The sequence below is a fragment of the Dermacentor albipictus genome, chromosome 4, assembly GCF_038994185.2.
Source record: "Dermacentor albipictus isolate Rhodes 1998 colony chromosome 4, USDA_Dalb.pri_finalv2, whole genome shotgun sequence".
NCBI lineage: Eukaryota > Metazoa > Arthropoda > Arachnida > Ixodida > Ixodidae > Dermacentor > Dermacentor albipictus.
In genome coordinates this window covers 134,818,333-134,845,631 of record NC_091824.1, presented here as the reverse complement: position 1 = coordinate 134,845,631, position 27,299 = coordinate 134,818,333, and the positions used below count along the sequence as shown (strand labels likewise).

At 48.0% G+C, this 27,299-nt stretch overlaps 1 protein-coding gene across 11 annotated transcripts in view; it reads left to right on the top strand.

Moving 5' to 3' along the window:
* LOC135898392 (thrombospondin type-1 domain-containing protein 7A-like) overlaps positions 1 to 27,299 on the top strand; it is an 818,428-nt gene that overhangs the window by 551,634 nt on the left and 239,495 nt on the right. The window contains exon 1 of one of the 11 annotated variants that reach the window (XM_065427293.2): positions 25,386 to 25,528. The exons of the other annotated variants lie outside the window; for them this stretch is intronic. Coding sequence (XP_065283365.1) covers positions 25,453 to 25,528 — 76 coding nt within the window. The 5' untranslated portion in view covers positions 25,386 to 25,452. Of the gene's footprint in view, positions 1 to 25,385; positions 25,529 to 27,299 lie in introns of those variants that run through there. 11 annotated transcript variants of the gene reach the window in all.

Here is a 27,299-nt window from a genome sequence, read left to right as displayed (position 1 = left end):
AATAGAAAGTATGCTCACTTGCAAATTACAAACAAACGTCTTTTATATCGTGCACTAATTTGGACTGCGCCCCGCTCAACGCATATCGTCGCTCGCATCGAAACTCGGTTTAACGGCCACCTGCGTCTAAACGGTGTTCCGTCGCAGCTGCGTCAACAACAGCGGCATCCTTACAGCGGCGTCATAAGAGCCCTTAGGTGGTAGCTCTGTGTATGTATGACTTAGAGCGTGACGTAGTGCGCGCCTGGTAAGGCGACCAAGGAGAATTTTGGTACCATTTCGCTCTAAAATTCGCTAAAAAAGGCCATGCGTGATCCGTACGCCTGAAGAGTTATATACCAACAAAACTGTATACCAACATAACTTATACCACCATAGCAGCTTCGCTGGTCAACTACCCTCACAGGGTGTAATGGCGCCTCTTCTTTTTCAATTCTGTTGAACGTAATTCAGAAATTCCTGCTGTTTCGATGGGTAAGGCCAAGGACCCAGAATCAATGTGAAATTTCAGGGGTCTATATTATCGAAGCGAGAACAGTGGCGCAGAAGGTGACTGATGGTCTCTTCACACTTGCACTTAGCGCACATTGGTGAATCCGCCATTCCAATACGATAGCTGTAGGAGTTGGTGAATGCTACTCCTACCCACAGCCGACACAGCAGTGTTGCGTCACGTCGTGGAAGGTTCGCTGGTAATGTAAGTTTCAGTGATGGGTCGAGGCTGTGTAAACGACACTTAGAGTTCTTTGGTGTATATAATCAACGTGAGACTCTCCAGTGTGCCTTAAATAGACTGGATGACAGGCCATTCACGGAAGCGAAGATCTTGGGAGCCTGGCCTCACAGTTCATTGGCCCAGAAAGCAGTTCGAGCGCTTTTTCGCTACCTGAGGGCAACAGACTTGAGTGCCCGACTATAGACATCCTACACTTAAGTTATCTCTCTTCCTCTTTCACTCCCCGTTCCCCTCCCCACGTGTAGGTTAGCAAACTGGACTCAGTCTGGTTAACCTCCCTGCCTTTCCGTCTTCCCTTCTCTCTCTCTCTCTTCAGGGGTCTTTGTCAAGCTTTTCCATGTTCCTCTGACACCGATGTCGCTCGAATCCATAAGCTGAGCACTCTAGCAAAACGTACTCTAGAGACTCAACGGTGCTGCAATTGTCTCGGCATGTATTTGTAGTCTCGTCATTGCGCGTGCTGCGCAAACTACCTATGAATACATTTGCTGCCATAATTAATGTTAGATTCTCATTTCGTTTCTTCTTCGCTTATAGTTTCATCAAATTTACCAGTCTTTAAAGCATTCATACTATTAGTACCCATGCAGCTAAACCCTATTTGTTCATTGAGAGTACCGGGCCACTGTGGGATCTTATTTAAGTGAAATGGCGGATTCATTCGCATGAATAACAATAACGATGCGGGCGAGTTGGTTTAGGTCCATGATGTAAAATTTCTGCAGCGCGAAGCACTGAAGTGCGGAAAGAAAGGTAAAAAAGAGAACGAAGGAAGAAGAATTGCAAGAGAGCAAACACGAGCGCTACTCGTTAGCATCAGCATCCCTGAATTAACCAATTCTCCCAGTATCGGCATACATCACAGTGACTAGGTACCGGAAATATTCCATACATAGTGTAAGAGATGGGGTCGGTCATCTAAAAAAGTGGTAGCTGGCCCATGCTGTCGTCCGACTCATCCACGCTAAGGACGTTGTTGACGCGAGGGACTTGTTCTCACCGAGAACGAGGAGTACGGGATTTATTTACAATGCCTACATGAAGGGTGGAGAACTTTACATTTCATCAGTCTAGCATGACTGAAACGAAGCACACCTACGAGCCGAAAACAGCTGCTTAAAACCTCATCTGTCCTCCCTAGATCCCTAGGCCAGGAAAGCTGCCGTCCAACATTCGTTCAATCGGAGCGCCCAAAGTTGTCGAAGCACCCACGTTGAGAACGAGGGTTCACACACTCACTCCCTCACCTTTGTTTCACTGAACACACAGAAAGGAGGAGACCTGTCGTAGACAGGCGCTGTCATGCTTGACACGTCTGGCACGTCTTCTTTCCTGGGATGAACCCACACTTAGCTGTGTCGTATGTCAAACGAGCACGGCGATTACCGGAGCCCATGAGGAATGCCGCAGGGCACCTTCTTCCAGGAGATTTCTTGCTCCCATTGGTCTCTGAAGACGACAGTGAACCAACAAACAATACTTGGTATGCCAACCATGTCTCGCCTTGGTAGCGCCGCAAGTCTGTCCGAGGGGCGTGCATTGTTGGCTTCAGGAAGCGTTTGGGCGCAGCGATGCAGGAGAAGCTAGAAGGTCACCCCCGCTGGCCGATCGTACCAGCTCCTACATAGTCTGGAAAGTCTCGACTGGCCAGTGCTGATAACCGCAGCGTTGGAAGAAAATGGCTGGTGGCACGGGTGATGACTTGGCTTGCAGCAACCAGCTGTGAAAGGCTGACATACACCCCGAAATGTCTCACAATGACACGCAGCCGCAAAGTGGACACCACAACATGGCACTGCGCAGAGATGAGGTATCTTGGATCTCGCTTTAGACCCACCAGGCATCAAGGAAAACAGGGGTAAAAAAAAACAAACAAATACTGCATTTCGCTATGAACATTTCGTAGGAATGTCGTGCAGACCAAGTTAGCAATCATAGATGGAGTCCTGCTAAATGAAAGGGGATCACCTTGGCGTTCCCTTTTTACATTTAACAGAGAAGTTGTGCTGTTGGAGGCTGAGGCTCCATCGGAGCAAGCGGCATATTTTTTTCTGCATTTGACTAAGCCACATCAGAAGGCAGTAGTCTGTCTCGAAGATGAATCTCGCTCCGTACAAGTAGCACGACAACTTCTGGGCTACCCAAACTAAAGAGGCACATACCTACTCTGGAGCCCTATGGGTTTCCTCTCTTACAGTTAGTTTCCGACTGGCATAGAGAATAAGATCTCGTGCCCTGGCCAACAACATGGCCCAGATAAATAAACTGCGAGCAGCCAAACCTACATTTTTTTCTGCCTTGATCGTTAAGCCTGCTTCCCTCAACCGCGAGATTACCTGTTTGAGGAGCGATACCTGCTATTCACAGCCGTCACAAAAAATAGCGACATCATCAAGATATGGGAATGCGAACTTCTGCAAGCCTTTTAAGGCAATATCCATCAAATTATAAGGAACTAAACGGCGCGTTCTTCAGCTAGATGCCAGGAACGAGATGACAAAAAGTGCCTACAGGTGTAATAAATGCAGCATAGCGGCTGACAATTTCTGAAAGAGGAACTTGCCAGTATTCCCTCATGACATCTACAGTCGTAATTTATTTACCATCACTGACTCTTTTGATTCGTTCCTCAATGTTGGATATCGGGTACAACTGATCCCTGGTGATGGAATTTAACTTCCTGTAGTCAACACACGGACGAGGGTCCCTATTAGAGGTTTCCACAAGTATTAGCGGTGATGTGCAGTCACTCTCAGCGGGTTCAATAACTCCCAACTTTAGCATGCGCTGTATCGCTGCCTCCATAATTTCCCTCTGTCGTGAAGACACCTTGTAAGGCTTGGATCTTATGGGTTCTGCTGATGTCAATTCTATTTCATGCATTATTAGTTCAGTTCTACATGGCCGATTGCTGAATATATCCAGATAATCATCTAGCAGCCCCCTTATCTCCTACAGCCGCTCGGGTTTAAGAGCGGTCCTGCTTATCGAGTGTTCTGCAACTTCTGCCGAACAGTGTCCGCACATCATGAGGCTATATCGTTTTGTTTCACACCTGCCCCGAAACTTTCGACTTCCTTAGTGCCTCATTCTACCAAAGATCAACCTGGCAATACCTGGCGTCCGATAAAAAGCATATAAGTCGTCGCCGGCTCTTAAACAGCTTACCTTACTCCTCCTACCGGCATTACACCCACATATACACCGACGGCTCCGTCCTGCCGAAGAGCCCTACCGCAGCTGTCGTAGCGTCAGCAAAAGCCATCACTATCAAGTTCAAAACATTTGACTTTACAGCGACGATGGCAGCAGAACCCGCGGCGCTTCGGGGCTCACTACGTTTTTATTAATTAGGAACCAACACAGAAATGGCCGATTTTCTGCGTTTCGGAGACGGCACTATACAGTGTTTATTGTCAGCCTTACGGCGCGGTCCGCATGAACAGTTGGTATTTTAAATCACAGAAGCCATACGGCACCTGAGTGAGAATGGACGGGAAATAATTTTTCAGTGGCAACCACGTTGCTGTGGTATCATCGGTAATGAACGTGCCCATCAAGTTGCTCCTTCAGCTCACGCAGAAGACAACCGCCTATCGATCCCGCTGTCTAGGACAAATGCTGCAAGGATGATCCGCCTACTTGCATGCCAAATTACTACATCAGAGTGGAATGAACGATATTTTATTCACGCCCGTTTACCGGCTGGTCGCGAACCTCACTTTCCTGATCCCTGGATGTGTCTAAACAAAGAAAGTTGAACTAACGAAGCAACAGCGATGCGCGTTATCGTTGAACAGATGGTGAAAACTTAACGCATCGCGAGTTAATCGCGCGGACACCGAAACGATAAGAAAATTGGCCTTCACACCCCAGGAGAGGCCAATAACAACCGCCATCCAAACAGAGTGAAAACGGCAGCAAAATGTGCACCGCCGAATAACTGACAAGTATCAACATTGATTTGGTGGCGCTTTAGGAATGTGTATGCGGAGTGGTGGCATGGGCTGGGAGGGATAGGGGGGGGGATGCCGCTTTAATTCGGGTGGGAGGGGGGCAGGCCGGACCCCCCTGGCTCCCCCCCCCCACCTTCCCCTGGGTACGTCCCTGAGCTGGACCATGCCATCGTCCAACTCATCCACATTAAGGTTGAAGGGAGGAACTTGTTCTCCAGAAGAACAGAAGAAGCTTTATGTGTTTTCTTCCTATGTCCCCGTCTTTTTTGCGGTCAATATGATTTGCGATTTGAACTTGTTCTCGTCGAGGACGAGGAGTGCAGGGTTTACTTACAATATCTACATGAGGATTGGAGAACGTTACTTATCATCACTCTAGCATGGCTGAAGTGAAGCACACAGAGGAGCTGAAAACGGCTGCTTAAAACCTTCTGTGTCTTCTCTAGATCCCTATAGGCCACTTGGAACGAATTCTCAGGAGTGTACCAGTTTGGAGATAATGATTTTCAGAGTATCCTACGAAATGTATTGGTGTTCCAGTTACATTTGTGTTTCAATGAATAAAACAGCGTTTTCTTAAAAAGAAAGCAACTGGAAGCCATTGCATTTCGTCGGATACATTGAAAATTAATATCTCGAAACTGGTGTAGGCCGGAGAATGTGTTCCACGTGCATACACCTTGCGAACTCACGGGCTATAATTCGTAGATTGAAATAGCAGCCTTAATGTTAATAATACAAAAATTAATTACGTAATTAGCTTCATTATTTAATTAGGTATTTTTATTTCTCGTAGAAGTAATGGCCGCCTGATCGAGTAATTTACATCACGAATTACGATTGTGCTATCTGCCACAGGCATTTTTTTTTTATTTGGTGCAGCTAAAAAAAAATTACTTGTATATATCGCTTTGTAGGGTTTGCCTTTTCAAAGCGGCATTATTATTGTTTGGTGTTACGAACTTGTACCGCTGCACCACGATTACGGCTTTGTGGTCCCGTAGCGCTCGTCACCCGTTTCGTGACAGAGCGTTGGTAGCGAAGACTCCGAGCCTGGCGTCGATGAGAATAACAAAAGGGACTTTATACATTATATACAGGTTATCATACAGGACATGAACGGATCGGCACTGGGGCCGAGAGCTCACACAAACGCGACTGTTCTCGCACGACGGCGTCCGGCGAAAACGCGTGACACATCTCCCCCCAGTCGGGAGCGACACTCTCTCTCGGTGGGTCGGCTGATCCTGTTTTTCAGGCGGCGTGTCGCTGCTTTTATAATCCCCGAGGCCCATTGTCACTCAAACGGCCCAATACAAAGTCAGCACACGACGGTCGTCCGAGGGGTCCAACCAGCGACCGCGCTGGCCACCCGGTTCAAAGTTCGCGCGCGCGGTGACCTCCAGGCAAGGGAGGTGCGGCGCCGGGCCGTCTGGCACACGCGGACACGTCTAAACACGCTGCTCGCCGAGGCTTCTCCCGCACGACGGCGCAGCATCTTGTCTTGTGAAGGGAGAATTATGGCGCTCGCAGGATAGATTCCGCATCTTGCAGATTCGGAATCCGGGCTTGTGGTAATGGCACAACAGCATCCCCGCCCTCAGATAAGGCGCCGGGAAGACGAGCTGCCTCCACGTGGCTCGGATGCCAGGCGCGCACGTTCGTCAGGCTCGTCCAAGTTCACGTCCAGTGTCGGGACGCCAGGTAACATCACGTGCCCAGGTCCGACTCGCCAGGACAGGAGCTCTGCTCACCACGTCGTCGCCAAGGCACCTTGACCAGCTCCGCTCGGGTCGTTCCTAAGACCTTGCTTCTCGCCACTGGTCCCGCTTGGTCGTTCTGCAGCTTGCAAAACCGACCGGCAAAAGGCAACACCCAACACGAACAAGTGCCCTCTGTCTCCCGTCAAACACCAGACAAGGCCATAATTCAACTCAACCTAACTAAATTGTTTCCCCCCCCTTTTTTTTTTCTCCCGCTGCAACAAGAGGCAGGTGTACGATCTAGCACACAAGGCTTAAACAATCAGTTTTCAAATCATCAACACAACAAAATAGAAACAATTATTAATCAGCAATAATAATTACAAATAGAATGGTCCCCTTGAAATCGCTTTGGACCGAAAACATACTTCTGAGGAAGCAAATGAGGTCATTCATTTTTCCCGGCGATATTTTCGCGGAATCCGAAGCTGCTTATATTTGCGACCCTGCTTATCCGTGTAGCGGCGGTACAATAAGCCAGATTCCTTGCCAAATGAAACCCCCTTTTCTTTCACTCCCCGTTTGACGCTCTTCCTCAGATCGGCTAGTGAACAATCTTCCTGTTGTTCGCGAATCAGACTTTTTCTTTCAACTGCAGCCTGCTCCTGCCGGCTGGCGGAAACCGGAGCGAGTGTGGAGCCCGCGTCGCCTAATTGCGGCGTCGAGTCTATATCGCGGCTAGCACTGCACGCGTCACTCCCACTCACTTCCAGGACCCGCTCGTCTAGGCCAGCCTCCGAGCTCTGCCTCTCCCGTGACTGCTCGCCACTCAAGTTACCGTGATCGGTCCGTGTGCCGCACCGCTGTTCGCTCACCGACGCTAAGTCAAGTTCCCTCGACAGCGGGCGCGCTTTGGATCGCGTGGGGGCCATGTACGCCACGTCGGCAAAGAATGATTTGCCGTGATCCCTCAGCAGCTGCTCCGAGCTATTTGAGAAGAGGTAGGAAAATTGCTCCGGGAGGGCGGCTGACACAGCGGCTTCGGTGTTAAGTTTCCCAAATTCTCCTTCAATGCTAACCGTTGCGATCGGTAAACAGACACTCTCCTTCTCGGCCACTTGCCGTATCCTAACGCACTCTCCCGTAAAATCACTCGAGGAGACGAAAGACGGGTGAACAACGTCCATAGTTGCTGCAGAGTCCCGCAGTGCTCGGCACTTCTTGCCGTTTACCTTAATTTCCTGCACATAGGGCTCCAATAGACGTATGTTTTTGTGAGTTTCCTGTATCGTTGCAAAAGCAATTCTCTCTGGGCAGCTTGCAGCGATGTGCCCTTGCTTTTTGCAATTGTAGCAGGTTAACGGTCTCCGTTTTTCAAAAGAACGCGTCATTTCGTTTCGCTGTTTCGGACCATCGTCATCATTCTGAGATGCATTCTGTCCATCCCTTACAGTTTCTTTGGGAAGGGACTCGTCGTCCCGAAACTCGCGACGCGTGATTTCCTTCCGTTCGTCGGGCTTCCCGTAAAACCCATCTCTTCTATCTGCTTTTTCTATGCGCACTTCCTTGCTGTGCAAGCTGCGGCGGGTGTAATACTCTTCCGCTAACTCTGCTGCCTTGTTTAGCTTAACCTCCTTTAGCCTATCTTGCAGCCAGAGCCGGACATCCTCATCAATGCAACGGTAGAACTGCTCCAACGCGATGCATTCGACAATTTTGTCGCGGTCGTCGTAAACCTCTTCGCCCTTCAGCCATTCCACCAAGTCGGCTTTTAGACGAAACGCGAAGTCAACATTCGACTCCTTACCCTTTTTTGCATACCGGAACCTCTGCCGGAAAGCTTCGGGCGACAGTTTGTACTTCCGCAGTAGCGCTTCCTTCACATCACTGTAGCTCTCAAACGCCTCTTTCGATAAGCAAGTTATTACGTCTGATGCCTCCCCAGGAAGCAACGCTAACAGATTCTGTGCCCAGAGGGATCGCTCAATGCTATTCCGTTCGCACACGTGCTCAAATTTCACGAGGTATTTGGCCATATCCTCTCCGACGACAAAGGGTGGAAGTTGATCGCGTATTCTTGGAACATTAGAAGTGAGACTAGGCGCTGGCGAGCTATTTCGGGTCTCCAACTCTTTCATTTTAAGCTCGTGCTCACGAATCTCTCTCCTTTCCTCCACGCAACGTTCCTTCTCCCACTTTTCCTCCTCGCGACGTTGCTGTTCTCTCCTTTCCTCCTTTTCCTCTTCGCGACGTTGCTGTTCTCTCCTTTCCTGCTCGCAACGTTCCTTCTCCCTTTCCTCCCTTTCCCGACGTTCCTTGATATCCGCCCAGGCCTCAGCGGCTTCCTCAGCCGTTACGTCCCCAGTCCTCATGACCTCAAGGATCGCATTCTTTCTTTTGGCTGAGCCCAACTCAATGCCCAACTCCTCACAAATTTCGAGAAGTTCCTTCACCTTGTACTTCTCCATCGTGCACACTGTCCTCCTGCTGTTTACCCTTTTTGAATATACCTGCCGTACGCTACTATAATGCTACTAGTAAGACATATGCAAGTATTTCACACACTGCCCTGTTTACCCCCTCAGCATCCCCTGGTTTTCAAAACACTCTTACTAGGCTTGAAACACACAAGGTTATCACAATGCAACACCAAATCCTTCCCTAAGCTACTATAACCTGTGTCAGAGAAAGTCTGGTGTTTGAGGTAAACTTCAGGCACTCACCGCGCCGAGGTAGCTGATGCCGGTCAATCCCGTAGCTGCCATCCAGTGTTACGAACTTGTACCGCTGCACCACGATTACGGCTTTGTGGTCCCGTAGCGCTCGTCACCCGTTTCGTGACAGAGCGTTGGTAGCGAAGACTCCGAGCCTGGCGTCGATGAGAATAACAAAAGGGACTTTATACATTATATACAGGTTATCATACAGGACATGAACGGATCGGCACTGGGGCCGAGAGCTCACACAAACGCGACTGTTCTCGCACGACGGCGCAGCATCTTGTCTTGTGAAGGGAGAATTATGGCGCTCGCAGGATAGATTCCGCATCTTGCAGATTCGGAATCCGGGCTTGTGGTAATGGCACAACATTGGCAAAAACTGAACCGATTTATGCTGGCCGCTTTCCAAGCCTATAATAGCGGCCGCCTTATCGGTACTGCTTATAACAATCTTTACAGTTGGCTATCGAAATATTGAATGAACCTTCTATTTCCCTCGCTCTCGGTAAAAAAATTGCTCAGAAAAGAATTATAAATGCGTCATTTCAAACTGCTTAACACAAAAGTGAACATTTCCTCCAAAGGAAAGCATGCCACAATTGCGCATAGTATTTGGCTGGGCAGGTAACCTGACGCAATATCATTTTTCGAATTCCGGTTCTATTTGAACAATTCTTTTCGTTCTTGCTGTTGTTCGCACGCGCAGGCTTATGGCGTCTACGTTTCGCGCTCTGTACGTCCCCCTCCCCCCAAAAATAAATAAAAATAAATAAGGATAGATTTTCTGTTCCCGCAACCTGAATGGTCTGTTTTTCTATGTTTTGTGTTATGTACTCACACAAGTCAATGATTGGCGCAAACACTAGTGCGGCAAAAATAGAAAGTAAGATTGCTGCAAGCTTCAGCGGCTTTTTGATTCCCTTAGCCCAATTACTCCAAGCAGCCGTTATGAGCTTCCGATTGTTAAATAACTCCTTAATGTTGGGCATTTCTCTGCGGCAATCTCAGAAAGCCTAAAACGAGGTACAGTGACAACTGAAAAATCTCATTGTCACTTCTGCCAGCGCTAGGAGGCTCCTTTGGAATCTAAAGAAGCTTGCATCGGCATTACTTGCCGAGCACAGTCATCGCATTACGTAATATGAATCCTTTGCGTAAATCAGGACACTCACATATAGGCATGGTTAAATTTTTATCTAAATCTAACGCTAAATAACGAGCTTGTATGCGGTTTCACTCTGGAGATTCTGTTCTCAGATATTCTGCAAATGTAAAGTATGCATTTTAAAGGGTCTCGGTAAATTGGGCTTGTTCACACATTCGATGTGTGAGATTTCTGTAGCAAGCTGTGCCTAATACGAGCGGAAAATAAAACCACTATAGGCCGCGTGTGGCACTCTACTCGGATGCGTGCATGGTGTTGAAGGGAGTTAATTGTATTCATAGTGCCATTGTCACTGACGCTCAGGTCAAGCTGCTTGTACGGTGGGGAAAAAAGAGGCTGAAGTGGAGGGGCTGTTGAACCGCCTTTTGGGCAAGTTTTCAGAGAAAAAAAGAACGGAAAATAAAAGGGAAAATAAAAGCTAAGTTCCCATGTAGAGCGCTTCTAAGGTCTCGCCGTTATAAAGACGTTGGATACATCGTGCCTTGTACCGCTCATCACAAGCAGCTTGCGGGGCTAGCTGCGTGCCTCCGCATGCGGGGAAATTGGCCTCCACAGTCGCAAAAAACATCGTCATTCAAGGCACGATGCAAGAGAAAAAGGAAGTAGGGAAGACGAAAAAAAAGCAAAGAATGAGGAGGAAAGCCGGGTTTTGCAAGAACACGAGATGTAGCGTGTGCGTATATGGCGTCATGGAGCCTGCGCCTCCGTATATCCCTAACGGGGGCGCATGCACCGAGTAAGCAAGCGCTCTCGCGGGACTCATCCAGTGGGAGGTTCCCTAATTAACTTGTAATTGGGAACCGGGATGTAAGGAAGAAACGCTGTGTGTGTGATGTGCTTCGTGCCGGGGAAGCGGGGAAGGAAGGCGGCCTTCGAGACGAGGAAGAAAGTCGCATCTCATGCCGGCCCTTACAGTGAGAAAAGAGATTATGTTTGTGGATTTGGTAGATATGCAAGCTCGGGCGGGCGGGGAAGTGCGCAAGCGGCAAAGCGTATGAAGACCGCCTGCACCGTAATCGCAATCTCGCATGCGGGTTATGAGCGCGGGAATGAACACAAGTGAGAAAGTACTGTTTGTGTAGAGAAGAGGCTTTAGTGCGACGTTTGATGCTCAAGTTGGAGCTCGCGGCGTGCATTCTATATGTACTATATGCCCGTCTCCAAACATCACCGACCCACGTTTGCTGTACAGGGTGTTCTTTTTTTTCAGCTGCACAAATTATTTAAAATTAGAACAATATACATCGCGGTAACGCTATCTTTACCCTTCGAGTGTACGGATAGGCAGCCTCTAGATACAGAGCGATTTCCGTAATTACGTGCGTAATTAGCGAAGTGAGGGTAACTAACTTTCGAATTATCAACAATAGGTGGCTGCAGCAAATGAATACTTCGGGGCCCGTCCTCGACACTACCTATAACAGCGATCAAATCTTGATTAGCGGATTTCATGTGGGAACTACGCGAACAATTAGTTCCCCTTGGCAGGCTCCTTGAAACCAAACGTGGCTGGAAAAAGAGCGTTTGTGTCCTCTTCCCCAGCGCAGGGTAGCAAAACCTATATTTAAATCTGGTTAACTTCCTTACACTGTTGAGTAATTTTCACCATTAAAGGTGCGTAAGTTTGTAAATCGATCTATAACTCGCATCCTTACGCCCTTTTTAAGTGTAAGAGCGTGAGTTACAGATTTTATCGCTTCTTCCCTTTTAATGGTTTAAGCTATTTCACAGGCTGCCTTCCCTTTATTCTTATCTCTCTCTTGAACATCGAGAGCGCCATCTATAACATTGCTAGGTAGAGCTGCCTGTAAGCTACACCTTTTATTCTGATGTGCAATGCGGGCGCGTTGTAAACCAAGATATATTTTCGGCGCACCGGCAGAACATCTAAGTGTTGGGTACAAAACCGCGCTTAGATCGATTGCAGGCGTTCAGATTGGTTTTTTCGTCTATCCATCAAATAGGCATGCGGGATACGCTGGTTATAACCCATATGCGCGGAAGCCTTCGAGGGTAATCTGTATTCATCTTTTCGCCCGCCCTTGTGCAAACCTTACTGTTCCTTTGTATAACAGCATCGGCGGTGCCCTTCGGGGTCACATATATTTTTATTTGCGCTTCCACTACGCGGATGCCACCCCCCGCCCTTTTTTTTTGTGTCTTTTCTATCTCGACACGCGCTCGTAGATATAGTGCCGTTACTGCATGGTACACGTTACTGCCAGACAAACGAAAATTGAACGCATCGATTTTCAATTTTCTTCGATGGCGTGGTGTGCTCCATCTCATGACGAGAAAAGGCAATGCTATGGTCGTACACACAAGACACAGAGACTGCGAACGTACCTGCTGATTTTGCGCTGCCACGTTGTATTCAGTCATTGTTATGATCGTTGCTGTCACCATTGCGATTTATTTTTCCCGTATTGAGAAGCTGTATAGTAGGGACTGACAGTAGTGCGTGAGTGCATCGAAACAAGACAGAGATGCGGTAATGGCATACTTCTGTGCAATGTACATAAATGTACAGAAATAAGTGGAGCACAAGTAACTACAATATGAGGTGGTGTGCAAGTGATCACTGTAATGAGACTCAAGTATACTTGTCTATACTCCATTGTGAAAATGCGATTACTTCCTATAACTGCTTGCTAAAAGAACTCGTGAGCTCACCTGTTTCTATTAACCTGCCTCAGCTCTGCATTGTCGTGAACTGTCGTGAACTGGGATGTTCCGTTTCTGTCACTCCGTGATTCCCCGCCGCGGTTGCTCAGTCGCTATGGTGTTAGGCTACTGAGCATGAGGTCGCTGGATGGAATCCCGGCCACGGCGGCCGCATTGTGATGGGGGCGAAATGCGAAAACACCCGTGTACTTAGATATAGGTGCACGTTAAAGAACCCCAGGTGGTCGAAATTTTGGTCATTGGTCATAATCAGAAAGTGGTTTTGGCACATAAAATCCCATAATTAAATTTTTTAACTATGTGATTCTGTGTTTCCGCTTTGGTTAAAATAAAGTATGTAATAAATTGTGGTCATGGGAACAGAGTTTACAGTGACTGAATTGTGTGCGTTTAGGCAGTGCATCTATCACGCGTCACGAATGTTCACGACATTTGTCACGTTCTCGGCTTCCTTCGACAGTTGAGCGACTGCTGGTGTACCTGTGTGGTCTTAGGAAAGTTCCTACAGAAAGAACAACCTTACAACGTCCTCGCGGGCGGACCGACTTGCGCACTTTCTACACCTTCAAGACTCCCATCCTTACTGGTCTTCATTCTTACTGCAGTGGCTATTCGAACGCATCAAATATCATCTTAGAATATCTGCTCTTCACACCAAGTGCCTTACATATTACGAAAATCATATATTTCCTGTGCGAAAAGTTAGAACCTACTACAGCAGCTGTATTCATGTTCACCGATGGCGCAGATGGCAAGTAAAGCGAAACATTTGTAGCGGCGCCTATTTTTTACGCCCCTCGTGCTCTTGCAGGTTTTTAGACTCGGTCACGTTGTACGTTCTATTCTGTGTTCTGAAGCAGAATGTATGCAACATGATCGAACGTTGCGCAATCTGTCGGCGACAACTTGCGCTACCTTATGACACCAATGCTTCCCCGCAGTTAACCTAGCGAGGCTTAGCTCTTCATTGATGCACACAGCGTTCATTACGTGCAGTTGAGGGATTACGTAACTTTGACCTCACCGTTGCATTTCTGGCAAGTAGTTGCAAAAGTTCGTCCGCTTGCTGGTTTCGGTCACCTTCAGTCCCGCCCCTTTTCCTCCTCTGTCATGTATTTTTTATTTCCCCTTTCTTGTTGACAGAAGATGTCACTTAATTAACCTGAAGTTTCACGTCCAGGGAAGAACTGGTTTATGTGGGAAATATTGAGGCATGTTAGCGTGCTCACGCCATACTTTTCTGATGCTTCTATGGTGGCTATAGAGAGATATGAAGCGCGATAAATGCATGCTAGAAAAGGTCGGCGCTTAACACGGCACAAGAAGCCAGCTAATTCAGGAGGCTTATCTCGGCTACAGTCAAGGCAAAACAGTATCTCAATGAAGACGCATCAATTTTCCTTTGTCGCGACGCGATAAATCTCCGGAACAAATCGGTTTCTTGTGCTGTGTTGACGGCCATCCTGTTCGAGGACACTTATCATGCTTCATATCTCTCAATTGTGTATACGTGTACAAGCGACAGGAGAATATGAAGCGAGCCTGCTAACGTGCTTCAATATTTGCCACACAACGGTTTTTCTTCCTTTGACACGCAACGGCTGGGCTAAAACAATTAACGATGATTAATGGAAACGCACAACCGGTGATTATACTCCAGCGGGATCTTATACGTGCAATCGCTTCGCTGCATTTCTTGTGCTCGGCTGTTCCCGAAAACATGCGGCAACGATAAGATAGGTTAGCAAACTCGCTGGCATGATCTAATTTCGCTCTCATTGTTATTCAGCTTTCGTTGCCGGTGATCAAACTCGATCGCGACATCGGTATGGTTGGGGCGGAACGCTGTAGCTATAACCTACAGCCTCCCTAAACTACAATCGTCTCTCCGACACTCTGCCCGCATCACAAGCTACCTAAACTAGGTACATGGTTAAACAAACCATCTCGGATGCACCTAGAAGCTGTCGATCTACTTCTTTTTTACCTAGCGATGCACAGTCTGCACATACCTAAACAGCCCGCACCATCGGTGAGCATGTTTAGGCTAACAGAGTTAGAAATCGTTCTTGTCTTCCGCTGTACAAACACTCCCTAAACGAAGATGCTTTGTTTATGCGAGGTAAAACTGTTATGTTGATGCCTGGAGTGCCCCTATCGCGAACGTTAGTTTTGCAGACTGCAATGCGGGTAAATAATGACGATTTATTGTAGGCGTTACACATTGGGTTTTCCGGGACCGTTTGCTTTGGCTGTGTATCGATGGCTATGCGCAAGGCCCTGTCTTGATGCCCGGTAATGAAAGGATTCATCATTGACAATAGGCGAAAAAAAAAAAAAACTTCGAGCAGTAGTGGTGTCGATGAATGATAATAAGGAATAACCTAAATGAAGTAAGCTGAGTAATGCGGCTGGGTTTAAAAATGCTGCTGACACCATGAAACACCTTGTTGATTACCTTGCATAGAAATTTCAATGGAAATTCGAAAAAGGAGCTCTCTGTACGCGGTGATTAGCTCATAAGCAGGTATCAGCCGGCATACACTTTCAATTTTATAATGAATTTGAGCATCCTGCCATATTACTAAAGCAAAACAACTACAGTTAAGCAGATTTCTTGGACCAACTGCTACACTTAAATTAACATTTTTATCGTTCACATAACGAACACTTTTCCTATGTTGATGCCAGTGATGTCAGTCCATGACGTGTGTGCGTGCGTGCGTGCGTGTCATATTGCAAGCGCGCACTGTCATCAGGGCAACGCCGGCCGCATGTGGATTGAGCTGTTGATAATGCTGAGTATTCGAGGAAAGTACAGTGTCCTAGTATACTGCGATAGCGCGTAATGACAGAGAGCTCAATAACTACGGCGAGCAGGCTCATATGCTGTGTCAGTTTGAAATCTGCAAGCAGAAACATGAAAAATATAGAAGGGGGCCTACGCATTTTTCGTTGCTGTGAAATGTACAAATATCCCACAAACGATGCCTTTCTAATGAAGTGCCACTCGCCGTTGCGATCACAAACATACGCCTAACAGGAGAAGTTTACCGTAAAACACTAAAGATGCAAAAGTAAGAACGGTAATGATGTGTTCTACATATTAAAAACTTCGGTAATTAAGCGTGACTTTTGAAGCTACTAACAAAATATAATCTCGTACTCAGACATAAGCACAAGCTTGCCACCGAAGAACAAGGCACTTACATAATTCGGAGGAAATAACGCTTAGGCGTGAGCCCGGAAATAACTGTGCTAAACACATTTCCGGGTGTAGCGGCACTGCTATCAGCTTCAGCCCCCGAGAACGAGCAAGACGAAGACAGCCTCGCCCGGAGAACACGAGCTATGCAGCGGCTAAGGGCGAACGGTAGACAAGACCGCTCTGCCGCCGACGCTTCCCTGATAAATGCGGCCGCAGTCGCCTGCAGTGGTGACCTCCACGAGGGGAAAAAAATCACACCGAAGCTCCTCTGTGGAGAGTTGTCTAAGTGTGCGTAAGCATTGTGCCACTTGCTAATCTCCACGCAGCCCGGTGCCGTTATCAATTTTTTGAAACTTGATCCGACCAGCATGCTGAATTGATGACACAAGAAAACTATTGCAAGTAGCGGCGCCAAGTGCACTGGCGACGTTCCGATCATTATAAGCCGTTATCGCTCTTTAGCGCCTTATCCACACGCGTGAAACCATTATCAACCATGATCAACCGTACTCGAGCGGCGGCCCGTATTGCTCGGCCCCGCGGGCCATATAGCTTGAAAGCGATCTGCGATGGGGACAGAGTGCGCTGAATGCTGATAGCTTCGTCTGCGCTGTGTTTACGCCGTTTAGTTCGCGTTGAAGCAAGAGGCAGCACGATTCGCTCGCTGCTGTGCGCCCTCTCTCGAAAGCGATCGTGATAGAGAGAGAGTCTAGAAAGTGGTATTTTCTATTGCAACTGATTGAAAGCTAATATTTATAAATAACTCGAAGATGACAGTGCTCACTGCAGAATAACATAGTGGCGTGATAGTTGTGGGAGACAACTGAAGTATCACCACCGACATCTCCTGCCGGCAGCGCTAAGCAGTGGCGACATCTTTTTAACTTTCTTGCACTGCGCGTCACCCAAACCGCTCCTCCCGTCAGTAAAAATCCTCGCTCGTTTCCCCGCTAATGAAGCGGATCTGTCCCTGATGGCCGCAGAGACAGCGTCCCTGCCCTTTGCCTCCGCAAGCCCGAATTTTTTTACTATATACGGGACGGAAGACCTCCACTCAGCAATGCGCGACGAGCCGTGGAAATCGGAGCGAATTCCGCCCGTCGGGGTCGTAATCGGTGCGCGCCTAATTGTTTGGGATCGCAGTCCTGCGGGGACCATCGACTCTCCAGCTTTGCCCAGTTCTTCCGAATCAGCACGACAGAGCCCGGTTACAGGGTTAAGAACGGAAAGCGGCTTGGCATCATCTAGCTTTCTATCCATGCGTCGCCAAATCTCTAAACGCTTCCCTTCTTCCGCGCGCACACAGCGACAGGGTCTACTGGTGCGACTTCGAGATAATGCGTCGAATCCCATGGGCTATTCGAGAAGCCGCAGCTGTCCCAGAGGTCCTTACACCTAATGAGAGGCGTACGGCGGATAAACTCAAGCCGGGCTTTGGCGGGAAGCAGAGAGATGGATCTCAGTCTTTTATGCGCTCAGCAAAAGAAAAAAAAGAATGAAAAAATGACTGCATACGCGCACTGAGACAAGTCCGGAAGGTTCGTCGTTCGTGACGGAAAAACGCGCAAGGAATTCGGAGGAAACCCGTAGTCGTCTGGAGGAGAGATTTTAAGGTAACGACCGGGCGGGGGCGCTGCTTGTACGAAGCGCCGCGAGTGGGTTCTGCGGCGGTCGGCCAGCGGAGAGTGCGGGCAACATAATTGCCGGCGCCACTCTGGAGATTTCCAATTTTCCGTGGGGGAAGGCTCCGCGAATGTTCCTTCGTGGAGGAGTGCTTGCACACGTCCGTGTTTGAGCTAGCGGACGCGAAAGCGCTCGCATGGCAAAAGGCAAACCGAGCTCCGGTAGGCGGCCGAGTCGGCCCCGCGCTGTGATCGCGCTGCGCTGGACACATTCTTTTACAGCGTAGGTTGGCGCACGCGCACGCGAGAGGTGTGATATGAGGCGCAGTGCCGCGGTCGGCTCTGTAATGAAGCCCGTCGGAGAACGAGCACTTCGAGAGCGTCACGCCTGCCGCCAGGCGACGACGAACGGCGGGCATATATAGCGGGCATTAACTCGAGCTTAATGAGCCGTTCTCACGGCAAGCATTTGTTTCTTTTTTTTTTGCGTGCGTGTCATTTCCCGCCGAGTACGTTACGCGTCGCCGCTCTTACTGCCCGTGGAGATGTCTTTCCCGGGTGGCGCGCAAAAAACATAGCCGAAGTCTTAGTTTTAGTGCGTCCCTGCGAGTATAGAGACAACAAAAATGTACATTTTGTTTCTTTGCTTCAAAGCGTGCTTTTCAAATTTCAGGACATCGAGAATGGAAGGAAATAGCATGTACACCTATTGCCTTAGAAAAGTTGATTCGGATGAGGGACTCTGATCTATCTATCTATCTATCTATCTATCTATCTATCTATCTATCTATCTATCTATCTATCTATCTATCTATCTATCTATCTATCTATCTATCTATCTATCTATCTATCTATCTATCTATCTATCTATCTATCTATCTATCTATCTATCTATCTATCTATCTATCTATCTATCTATCTATCTATCTATCTATCTATCTATCTATCGATGAAACACGTTTTTGAAAACAAGCTTAAGCAGGAAAGAAAGCTCGTAAACACGATATATTGCCTCTGTAAAGCCACTGGCGCCGTCACCTCAAATGAGAGCTACTTGTGTGTGGAATACGCTTAAAATGTGGCACTTATGATTAGCCCAAACACCTAATGTGATTCTAGCGCCATTGCGAATTTTAATGCCTGCATGACGGTGGTTCCTCACAGCTTTGCTATGGCAGAGGGCACCGCGCTCACTCTGTTCTGGGCATTCTTTCAATTTTCCCAAGTCTTTATCATTTCAATCCTCCGTTCGACTTCTCATCTATACCACTCCCTCTATTTTTTAGTTCTTTCGCGGCACTTCCGTCTCTACAACCGAAAGCAACAGTCCTCTTCAGCATGGGAAGAATACTGATATGGATGCAAAATAATCTTGGTCTTATAGAAAGTCAGCCACAGTAAAATATTCTTGCCTATAGTTTGTAGCAATAGCTTTTCTCAGAAGCATGTGCTTTCAACGAACTGCGCCACATTTTCTCCTTGCAGTGAAATGCTATTGCCTTACAGATGCAGAATATTCGGTTAAATGGGGTTTCCGCACCTTCGCACAATCTGTAGTTCGACTGTCGTGCTGGTAAATGTATGCTGCCAACATTAATTCAAGCGCCAACGGTTTCAAAACTACTCCAATGAATGGTTCCGTCTCCTCGTTGACCTGCCTTTACAGCAGCAGCTTAAATTAGGCTATAAAACTTGAATTTGGGGATATTTCCTGCTTAGAAATAGACCATGCACAGAAATATTGCACGTCGCACTTCCATCTGATCAGGCGTGGCAGGTATTGTTACCAGTCATCTTCTGTTGTTTGAATTTATGCTGAAGGTGCTGTACACTATTGCACGCAGGATACACACTGCCTCAGGGCTTAATTCCAACGACAGCAACAGCAGAGAGAGAGATAGCAAAGAGAGGAAAGGTGGGAAGGTAAACCAGACGAGTGTCCGGTTTGTTACCCTACACGGGGGGAAATGGAAATGGGGAACAGAAAGAGGAAAGCGGGAGAAAGGGAACACTTTGTGTGCACGCAGCAAAGCGCCTGGACATCAGTCAAGTCCAGAACAAAAGACAAACATGTGGAATACGGAAGTGAAGCAGAGTGGGCATCAGTACTTTATTTATGTGCCCGTCCCGCTGGTTGCGATATTATTCAAACGTGGTGGTCGAGGCTCCCGGTCACGGCTCGAGAAATCTCCAACGCCGTTTTTCTCGCACGTGCCAAGGCAGATCCGGCCTGCTTCGGACGTACAGACGCAATAATGTATACGGGCTTTTATGTATACACTACGTGCCGCCTGCCTCTGATCGCGCGAACGTACAAGCCCGGCGCAACGAAAGAGCCCACGCGTACGTTATTGCCACTGCGCTGCTGACTCGGCACGTATACCACTGCCGCACTTTCCCGATTCCTGCCGAAATGAGCCGCAACACAATGCAAGAATAATAGACCCAACGTAAGAAAAGAAAACAAGAAATGATGGCGGAAGCGCGGAACCACGCGTCCTGCAGGAATAAGACGAAGAACGAAACGAGGCAGAAGGCGGGATCGCGTTACGCTCGGCCAGCGTCACGCAACGTGGCCAGATCACAACGTGGCTTGCGTTCGCGCGCATGAGCAATCGTCACGTTCCTGGGACGGTGCTCCCACGCTTCTTTCCAGCCGACACGTATCCCGCGCGTCGCGTTTTCGAAATGGAGAGCTGGCCCAGAGGAGGAGCGGCGACGGAAGGATGCGTGTTGTGCGGCTGGTAGATAAAGCCAGCCATTTCCGCCGGCATCCTCCCTCCCTCACGTTCTAAGCTTCAATGTGGCGCCTTTGTTTTCGCTGTGATCAGTGCACAAGACCTTCAACTGTCTAATCTGCGACACGGAAGCGGTTGGTTACCCGGATCCCTCGAACTCCACGTCGATATGAACTCGCCAAAGAAGACCTTCTCTTCAATAAATCTTTGAGAGAAAACGCTGCTGTAATTGTCACCGTTTTACGTAATTGTTATAACGGCAGCGCACTTGTGGACACATGGACGAACACAAAAGTGGACAAAATGCGCGCGACATGGCGCGCTTGTTTGCTTTTGTGTTCGTCCATGCGTCCACAAGGCTTTAGAACACTACTGGCCAACCAACTATAGCGTGTAGCCCAGCGATGTCTTCTCAGCAAGTCAAATGAAAGACGTCCAGCTCTGCCCACCGGCTTGCGTGGTTTAGAGTAACTTAGAATGTACAGGGCTCATAAGTTAAACCGGGAATAGCAAAGAACGCCTTTTACGCGGAATTCGATGAAAGTGCAACGTGCAATCGCTCGGTGTTCGGTTTCTGGGCGTCGTGTACATCTTGGAAGTCTGGATTAAGACAACGTAACAACCACAGGTGAAAGTGGAAACGAAATAACGCTTTGGAGAAATTTCGGTATTGTTTACGTTTGAATTTAAGTGTACCGTATACCTTACTTTCAATGTTTACTCCATCACGCTTTCTTGACCAGCACCACATGTGGTAACGAATTGCAGTTACCAACTGCGTATAGGTATTACAGTGACAAGTGATTCCAAACTGTGCCCTCTAATTCGCCCTGCCGTGGCTGCTTTGATCTATCGGAACACCACAAAGAGCGAGCAGCGAGGCGCATCGCGGGAACTATGCACCCTTAAGGCTGCGTGTGAGCGAAAATCTGTTTGAATGAGCGCGAACGGAATTCGTTGCCCGAAAATTTTCTTTAGCTCTCGTCGTTTATTTCTCTCGGTTTCGTCACGCAGTTACATACAATTTTTCTTTCTTTCTTTCTTTCATTCAAGCTTATCTCTTCTCACATTGCATCCTGGCGAGCCTGCCTACATTATGCATGCTGGAGAGCTCGCAGAACGCCATGACGGAGGAAAGGAAAACTGTTCACGCATAACGCTTTTCATTTTGCTTGCTCTCCGGAATGTCAAGGCGAAACGAAATAAACGAAAAACGCCTAAAAAGACGCCGACGTTGAGCTTTGCCAAGCTTACGTGGCTCTCTTTCGCTTTGTTGCGTGCAATGAAAAGGACCGCGCTTCTTCGAGCGGTCGCGGCCCTGCGCTGTATAGAAATTATAAGTGAGGCGAACAGGGCTATACGCAGCAAGGCCTGGCCGCACGTAGCACCACCTATCCTGCTTTGAGCTCGCGTCCCTCTTTTGTGTTTCATTTCGTTTTAATCTACATTGTTTCTTTCTCTTCTTCGCTCTGTGGAGAGCTGGGGGAGCACGATATACTGAAATTTAGTATCCACGCAGAATAAAAGCTGTCAGCGTGGTGGCGGCCATGGAACGTGGCATGCTACGAACTTTGGGAAAGCCAAAAGAGAAATAAAAAGAAGAAAGATGATCTATAAAATATAAGTAACATATAAAATAATAACAATAATAAGGGAGACAGGCGGACGTTCATCCGCAAGGAAGCGGTATACATACGGTGCAAGCGTACTCCGGTAGCCTGAGCGTATATTCCATTCAATGTGCCACAGTTTTTTCTTCTCTGGACTGAAACCTGGGATTTGAGAACACCTGCACCAGCGTCACCGCCACCGACTTTTTCAGCGTGCCGTCGTAACTGTGTGTGTGTGTGTGTGTGTGTGTGTGTGTGTGTGTGTGTGTGTGTGTGTGTGCGTGTGCGTGTGCGTGTGCGTGTGTGTGTGTGTGTGTGTGTGTGGGTGGGTGGGTAGGTGGGTGGGTGGGTGCGCGCGCGCCCAGGGAGTCTCGAAGCCTTTCGTGCACTCGAGATCCCGAAAGCTTTCGCTTCAAGTGCATCTGTGCAGATGCGAAGTTGGTGAAGCTATATCTTTAGTCTCTAGAAGAAGCAGCGTGGTGATGGCAAAAAGAAAAAGAAAACATGATTAATATAACCTTCGCGGAGGAGGAGACGAGGATTTCGTGCAGGCATGTGTACTTTGTTTCACTTGCTGGCTTCTTTCTCCTGCAAAATTGCGTTTTGGCGTTCTTTACGCGTAGACGTCCCGAAAGGATGCAGGAAGGGATTCGAAATGGCTTTTCGATTGCGTAGCTCACCGATGGAGTGGATAGAGATCGTTTCTCCGTTTCTCGGCATTCACTATGTAGCAATCTCGCGTTCTTGAAGTGGTGTGTTGGGGGGGGGGGGGATATGAGGGGTGAGAGGGGGGGGGGGGGCGTGCTGCCGTGTTTCCTGAAAATGCGCTGTATAACACAGTACGCGCCTGCTCAGCCGCTAGCTGACAGGCGGCGGCATTAAAATGGTGAAAGGATTTGGGGAGACGCCCCCGTCCGATCCTTCGAAAAGCTGCTGCGAGCTCGGAAGAGAACTTGGTTTCTCTTACTCTCGTCGAGAGTTTGCTGTAAACGTGGTCATGCGTCTACGTTTCGCGAGGCGCATGATTTCGCGCGAGTAACTCGCCGGCAATGACGAATGCACGGGTGAAAGTTGGAAAGCCGCTTGATGTAAAAGAACACCTTCGAATGACACGTTCGCGTCTCTCCATCACCGACAATGTATCAGTGCCGTCTTTCTGATCGTGGCAGTGACAGCTGAAATGTTGTTTTTGTCAAGTGAAATATTTAGAGGGACGAAACTTCAAACGTTGTGCACTCTGTTGTCGCCGCCTGCGCCACAAACTTTCCATTGTTCAATAGTCAAAGAAATGATTTGACATCAGCGCAGTTCGGTGGCGAGGCATTTTCTCAAGAGTATACGCGTTTACACGGGCAATCTATTCAATGAATAAAAGAGAACTATTGCATTCTGCATGTATGACGTACATATTAAAAGAGAACAAATAAACAAAAAAAGTTGATGAGCTGGGAAACATTGCATTGCAAGTTTTTTTTTTTTTTTACGATCGATTGCAAGCCACTGAAAACTCCACAAGCGGAAATTTAGGACAGAGCATAGCAGAACTGTAATTTAAAGGACGCCGACAGAAACTGAGATTCCGCATTTTCTATTCGCCTAAAAATTGTTTCTTTTGCCGTTTTCCGCTCTTGGAAAAAAAAGTGCAATATAGTGCATTTTGTAGTAGTGGCGGTTTGGTCTTAAAGTGACTGCGGGGAACTTCTTGTACGTACTTGCGCCTACTGGTCATTGCCTTACGAATATTTAACAAGTGTTGATGTTTTAGCGTTTCGTTCTGAAATACAGCCCACATAACACTTCGATGGAACTCCATAGTCTAAATTGCGCACTCCACCTTTGGAGAAAGCCGCTGTCGGAAACGTGTCCGCGCGTCTTTTCACGTGTTGAATGCGCCTAATTTTTAGTCGGCAACTAGCACAGTCTGTGTCAACCGTCGCGGATGTAAGATGCGCAGGTTATGGCGGCGCTCAATGAATGCCGTGGCGCACGCGGCATTCATTCATTCATTCGACACACAGCGCACTCGAGGTCGCGGACTCAATCCGGGCCGCGGCTCCCGCATTTAGAAGGTGGCTAAATGAAAAAAACGTAGGCGTACTTGAACGATGTGCACGTTAAATAACCCCATGGAGATGGCCAAAATTAATCCAGATAGCCCGCTATAGGGTGTACCTCATAATTAGACTGTGGTACTTTCGAGTTTCAAGGCCATCCAGGCATTACTGAACTCTTTAAAAATTACGGGCCTGGATTGCAGACTTTGGGCATGCGAAATTGCTTGCCATATGTTTTACATCTTCGTTCTATCGTCATCGTCACCAATCATGCACCTCTTTCTTCTCTCTTTCTTTCCCTCTTCCCCTTCCCCCAATGCCGAGTAGCTGGCTAGAGGAATATACCACAGGCCGACCTCTCAGCATTTCGTATCATCAAACTTCTCTCTATCTCTCTCTCTCTTAACGTTATTCTTAGTGTCGGCTCTTATCACCCATGGGCAGGAGCAACATTCTCTAAGGAATCGCTTTCAAAACACATTATCAAAGCGCTCACATTGCCGGCATTTGTGAAAATAGACCTTTTACAAAGCTGAGAGAAATCAGCGTTTCACTGGCGCACTTTAAACGACCCACGTGTATGCAGAGTACGACAACGCCTTATCGGTTGAACGTGTACTCGGATCGCAAGCGCGAGACGCCCTTATTGCATGCGCCCCCACCTTTTGTGCAACTCCGTTGTTAACTTGCAAGCCTTGCCTATTCGTGTCAAGTGCAGTACGCGTTGCCTTATATCAGCCACTGTCCTACAAGGGTCGGAGCGCCTGCCTTTATCTCTCCATTTTAATCTCCAACAAGACGTGCTCTGCCATTTTCATGCAAAGCTCTAAGTCAGTCTGCCGTAGGGGAAAGAAGTGTTTTGCAAGCGCCCGTGCAACTTCCCACATTGTACTGTGACGACTGGGTCTTTACGCTTGCCCAGTGGCAGAGAGACGTCAACAGCAGTGCTATGCATATATACTTAGGCCGGAGCCTGACGCGTTCATCCCGTATCGGCGTCCGTTCCCTCACTATCGCAGCCCTTTGATTTCCGTCGTTGCCGCAAGACGCGCCGTCGAGGACTTGACGCCACCTTGTTCCGAATGCGAGCGGCACCGCGTAAACACTGCCGACGGCGGGAGGCCGCGGCCGTGTTTCTGTGAGGAAGCTGCGACGAGCCTCGTCCGTTGCGAAAACGGTTGAGATGCGCTTGGTTCCACCTGCCCAGTAAATATAGCGCGGTGCGTTTGTGGCGACTGCTGACGCGCGCGTACTGATGAACGGCGACGGTGGAAGGAACCGCACAGAGTTTACAACCTTTTTGAGTTTGAGCACCGGATGCTGTAAAGAGAGTGAGTGGTTTTCGTTCGCATTTGAAGAAAGAACGTTTGAAATGTGTTCTGTGATGACAGCAGTACATTTTTGCCGCTGACGCCCAACCTAAATCGCAGTTTAACATAGAAAGCATCGTTGTTGTTGCTGTTGCTGTTCTTGTTGTTTTTGGGTTGCGTAGATACATTGAAGTTTCGGTTGCCTGATGGCGCCATCGGGATCCTTGCTTCGTAACTTGCGTATGAGGTTGCTCTAAAATGGTAGAAAAATTATATGCGAATTTTAAAGTTTCTAAGCTGCTAATTGGGCCGTAAGCGACCCCATAGTGAATGACTCCAGTTTACTTTTGGCCACATCTGGGGTTCTTTAACACGCAGCCAAAGCACGGAATGGAGCCCGCGATCTCCTGCTCGGCAGTGAAACGCAATAACGGCTAAGTCACCACGGCCTCCAAACTGCAGGGGTGTGTGCTGTATCTTATAAGCCTTAATTTCTTAAACTGCACTAAAGTACTGCAACCTCATTCATACGAAGATCTTAGAAGCCGTTCAACATATTTCTGGAAAGCCCCTCGAGTATCCGTAGAATTTAGTAATTAAAATCCAAATACTTGACTTTCTGATAGGGAATGACTTTTGCTATAATATGGTTCTGGGTTCTAGGTGTCATGTAGCTTTCTTTTTTATTATATATATGTGCACGTGTGTGGGTCGGTAGGAGAAGGGGAGGGGGTATAGGGAGTCGTGTTTACCGTCACTATAGCCACTGGGCTACCGTGGTGGATTAAGTGATGCCGACCATTCCTTTTCGTTTTGTCAAAAATACGTACAGACGTTAGCATATTCTTTGGAGTAGCTCCCCGTACAATGTGTGCTGCAGTGCAATGAACTTGCAGATGGCATTGATAAAAAGGCATTAGGGATCTTTACCTGCACCCGAAAACAATTATGTCACTTTCTAGATCAAGTGCGATGTGATAGTAGTGCACTGGTCACAGCCATTTGACCATACCTGACCAGCCGCCTCAAAAGGCCTGCACGTGTTATTCTGGCTAACTGACCCGTCTTTGATCTACTTCTTTTTCTCTCTTATCCTAGCACGGGTTTCGGATACCAAGTGTAATCCGGTGTAGACATGCGGGACTTCAATATATGTTCCTGTTAGGCGTGGCCCGCACGAAACGATGTTTGCATATTATTCAACGCGCAGATCATTGCCAAGACCACAATGCATGCGTTCCACTCTACGTATTGCATATACTTTGTTTCATCACGTTTTCTCCCGCTACCTTTTGAGAATGGCAGGCACTGGCTGCTTCATCGAATACGCTTAAAAATGGGCCGGTGGCTTGATACGTGATACTCGGCCATTGGCAGGGCTCTAAATGAAAATTTTAAATCTCCATCCGTGATTTGCTTTAACTCTATATGGGCCCCCCTTCTAGACTGCGGTGGGCGTTATACACCTGTATTTAGTTGCATCTCAATTTCAGGAGTAATCACAACCCCTCAATCCCCTTGCTCTTTCTCCTTCCTATAGGCCGTCTACCTCAGACCTACGTTTCTCCCCATTTATATGTTGATTTCATTTCTAACATAGGACGAAGCACGCCGTCCGAAAATGCTCCCTATGAATACTCACGATGCAACGAAGCCAACTAGTTATTCTGGGCGTGCTTTCGCTGTTCGGCTGCCTGCTTCGCAGAGAAGGAAAATGAAACACTTTTTCCCATTCTGATTCCGTTCCTAGTCTTAGTAGCCTATGCTCTATCATTCGGCGAATAGAGCAAAT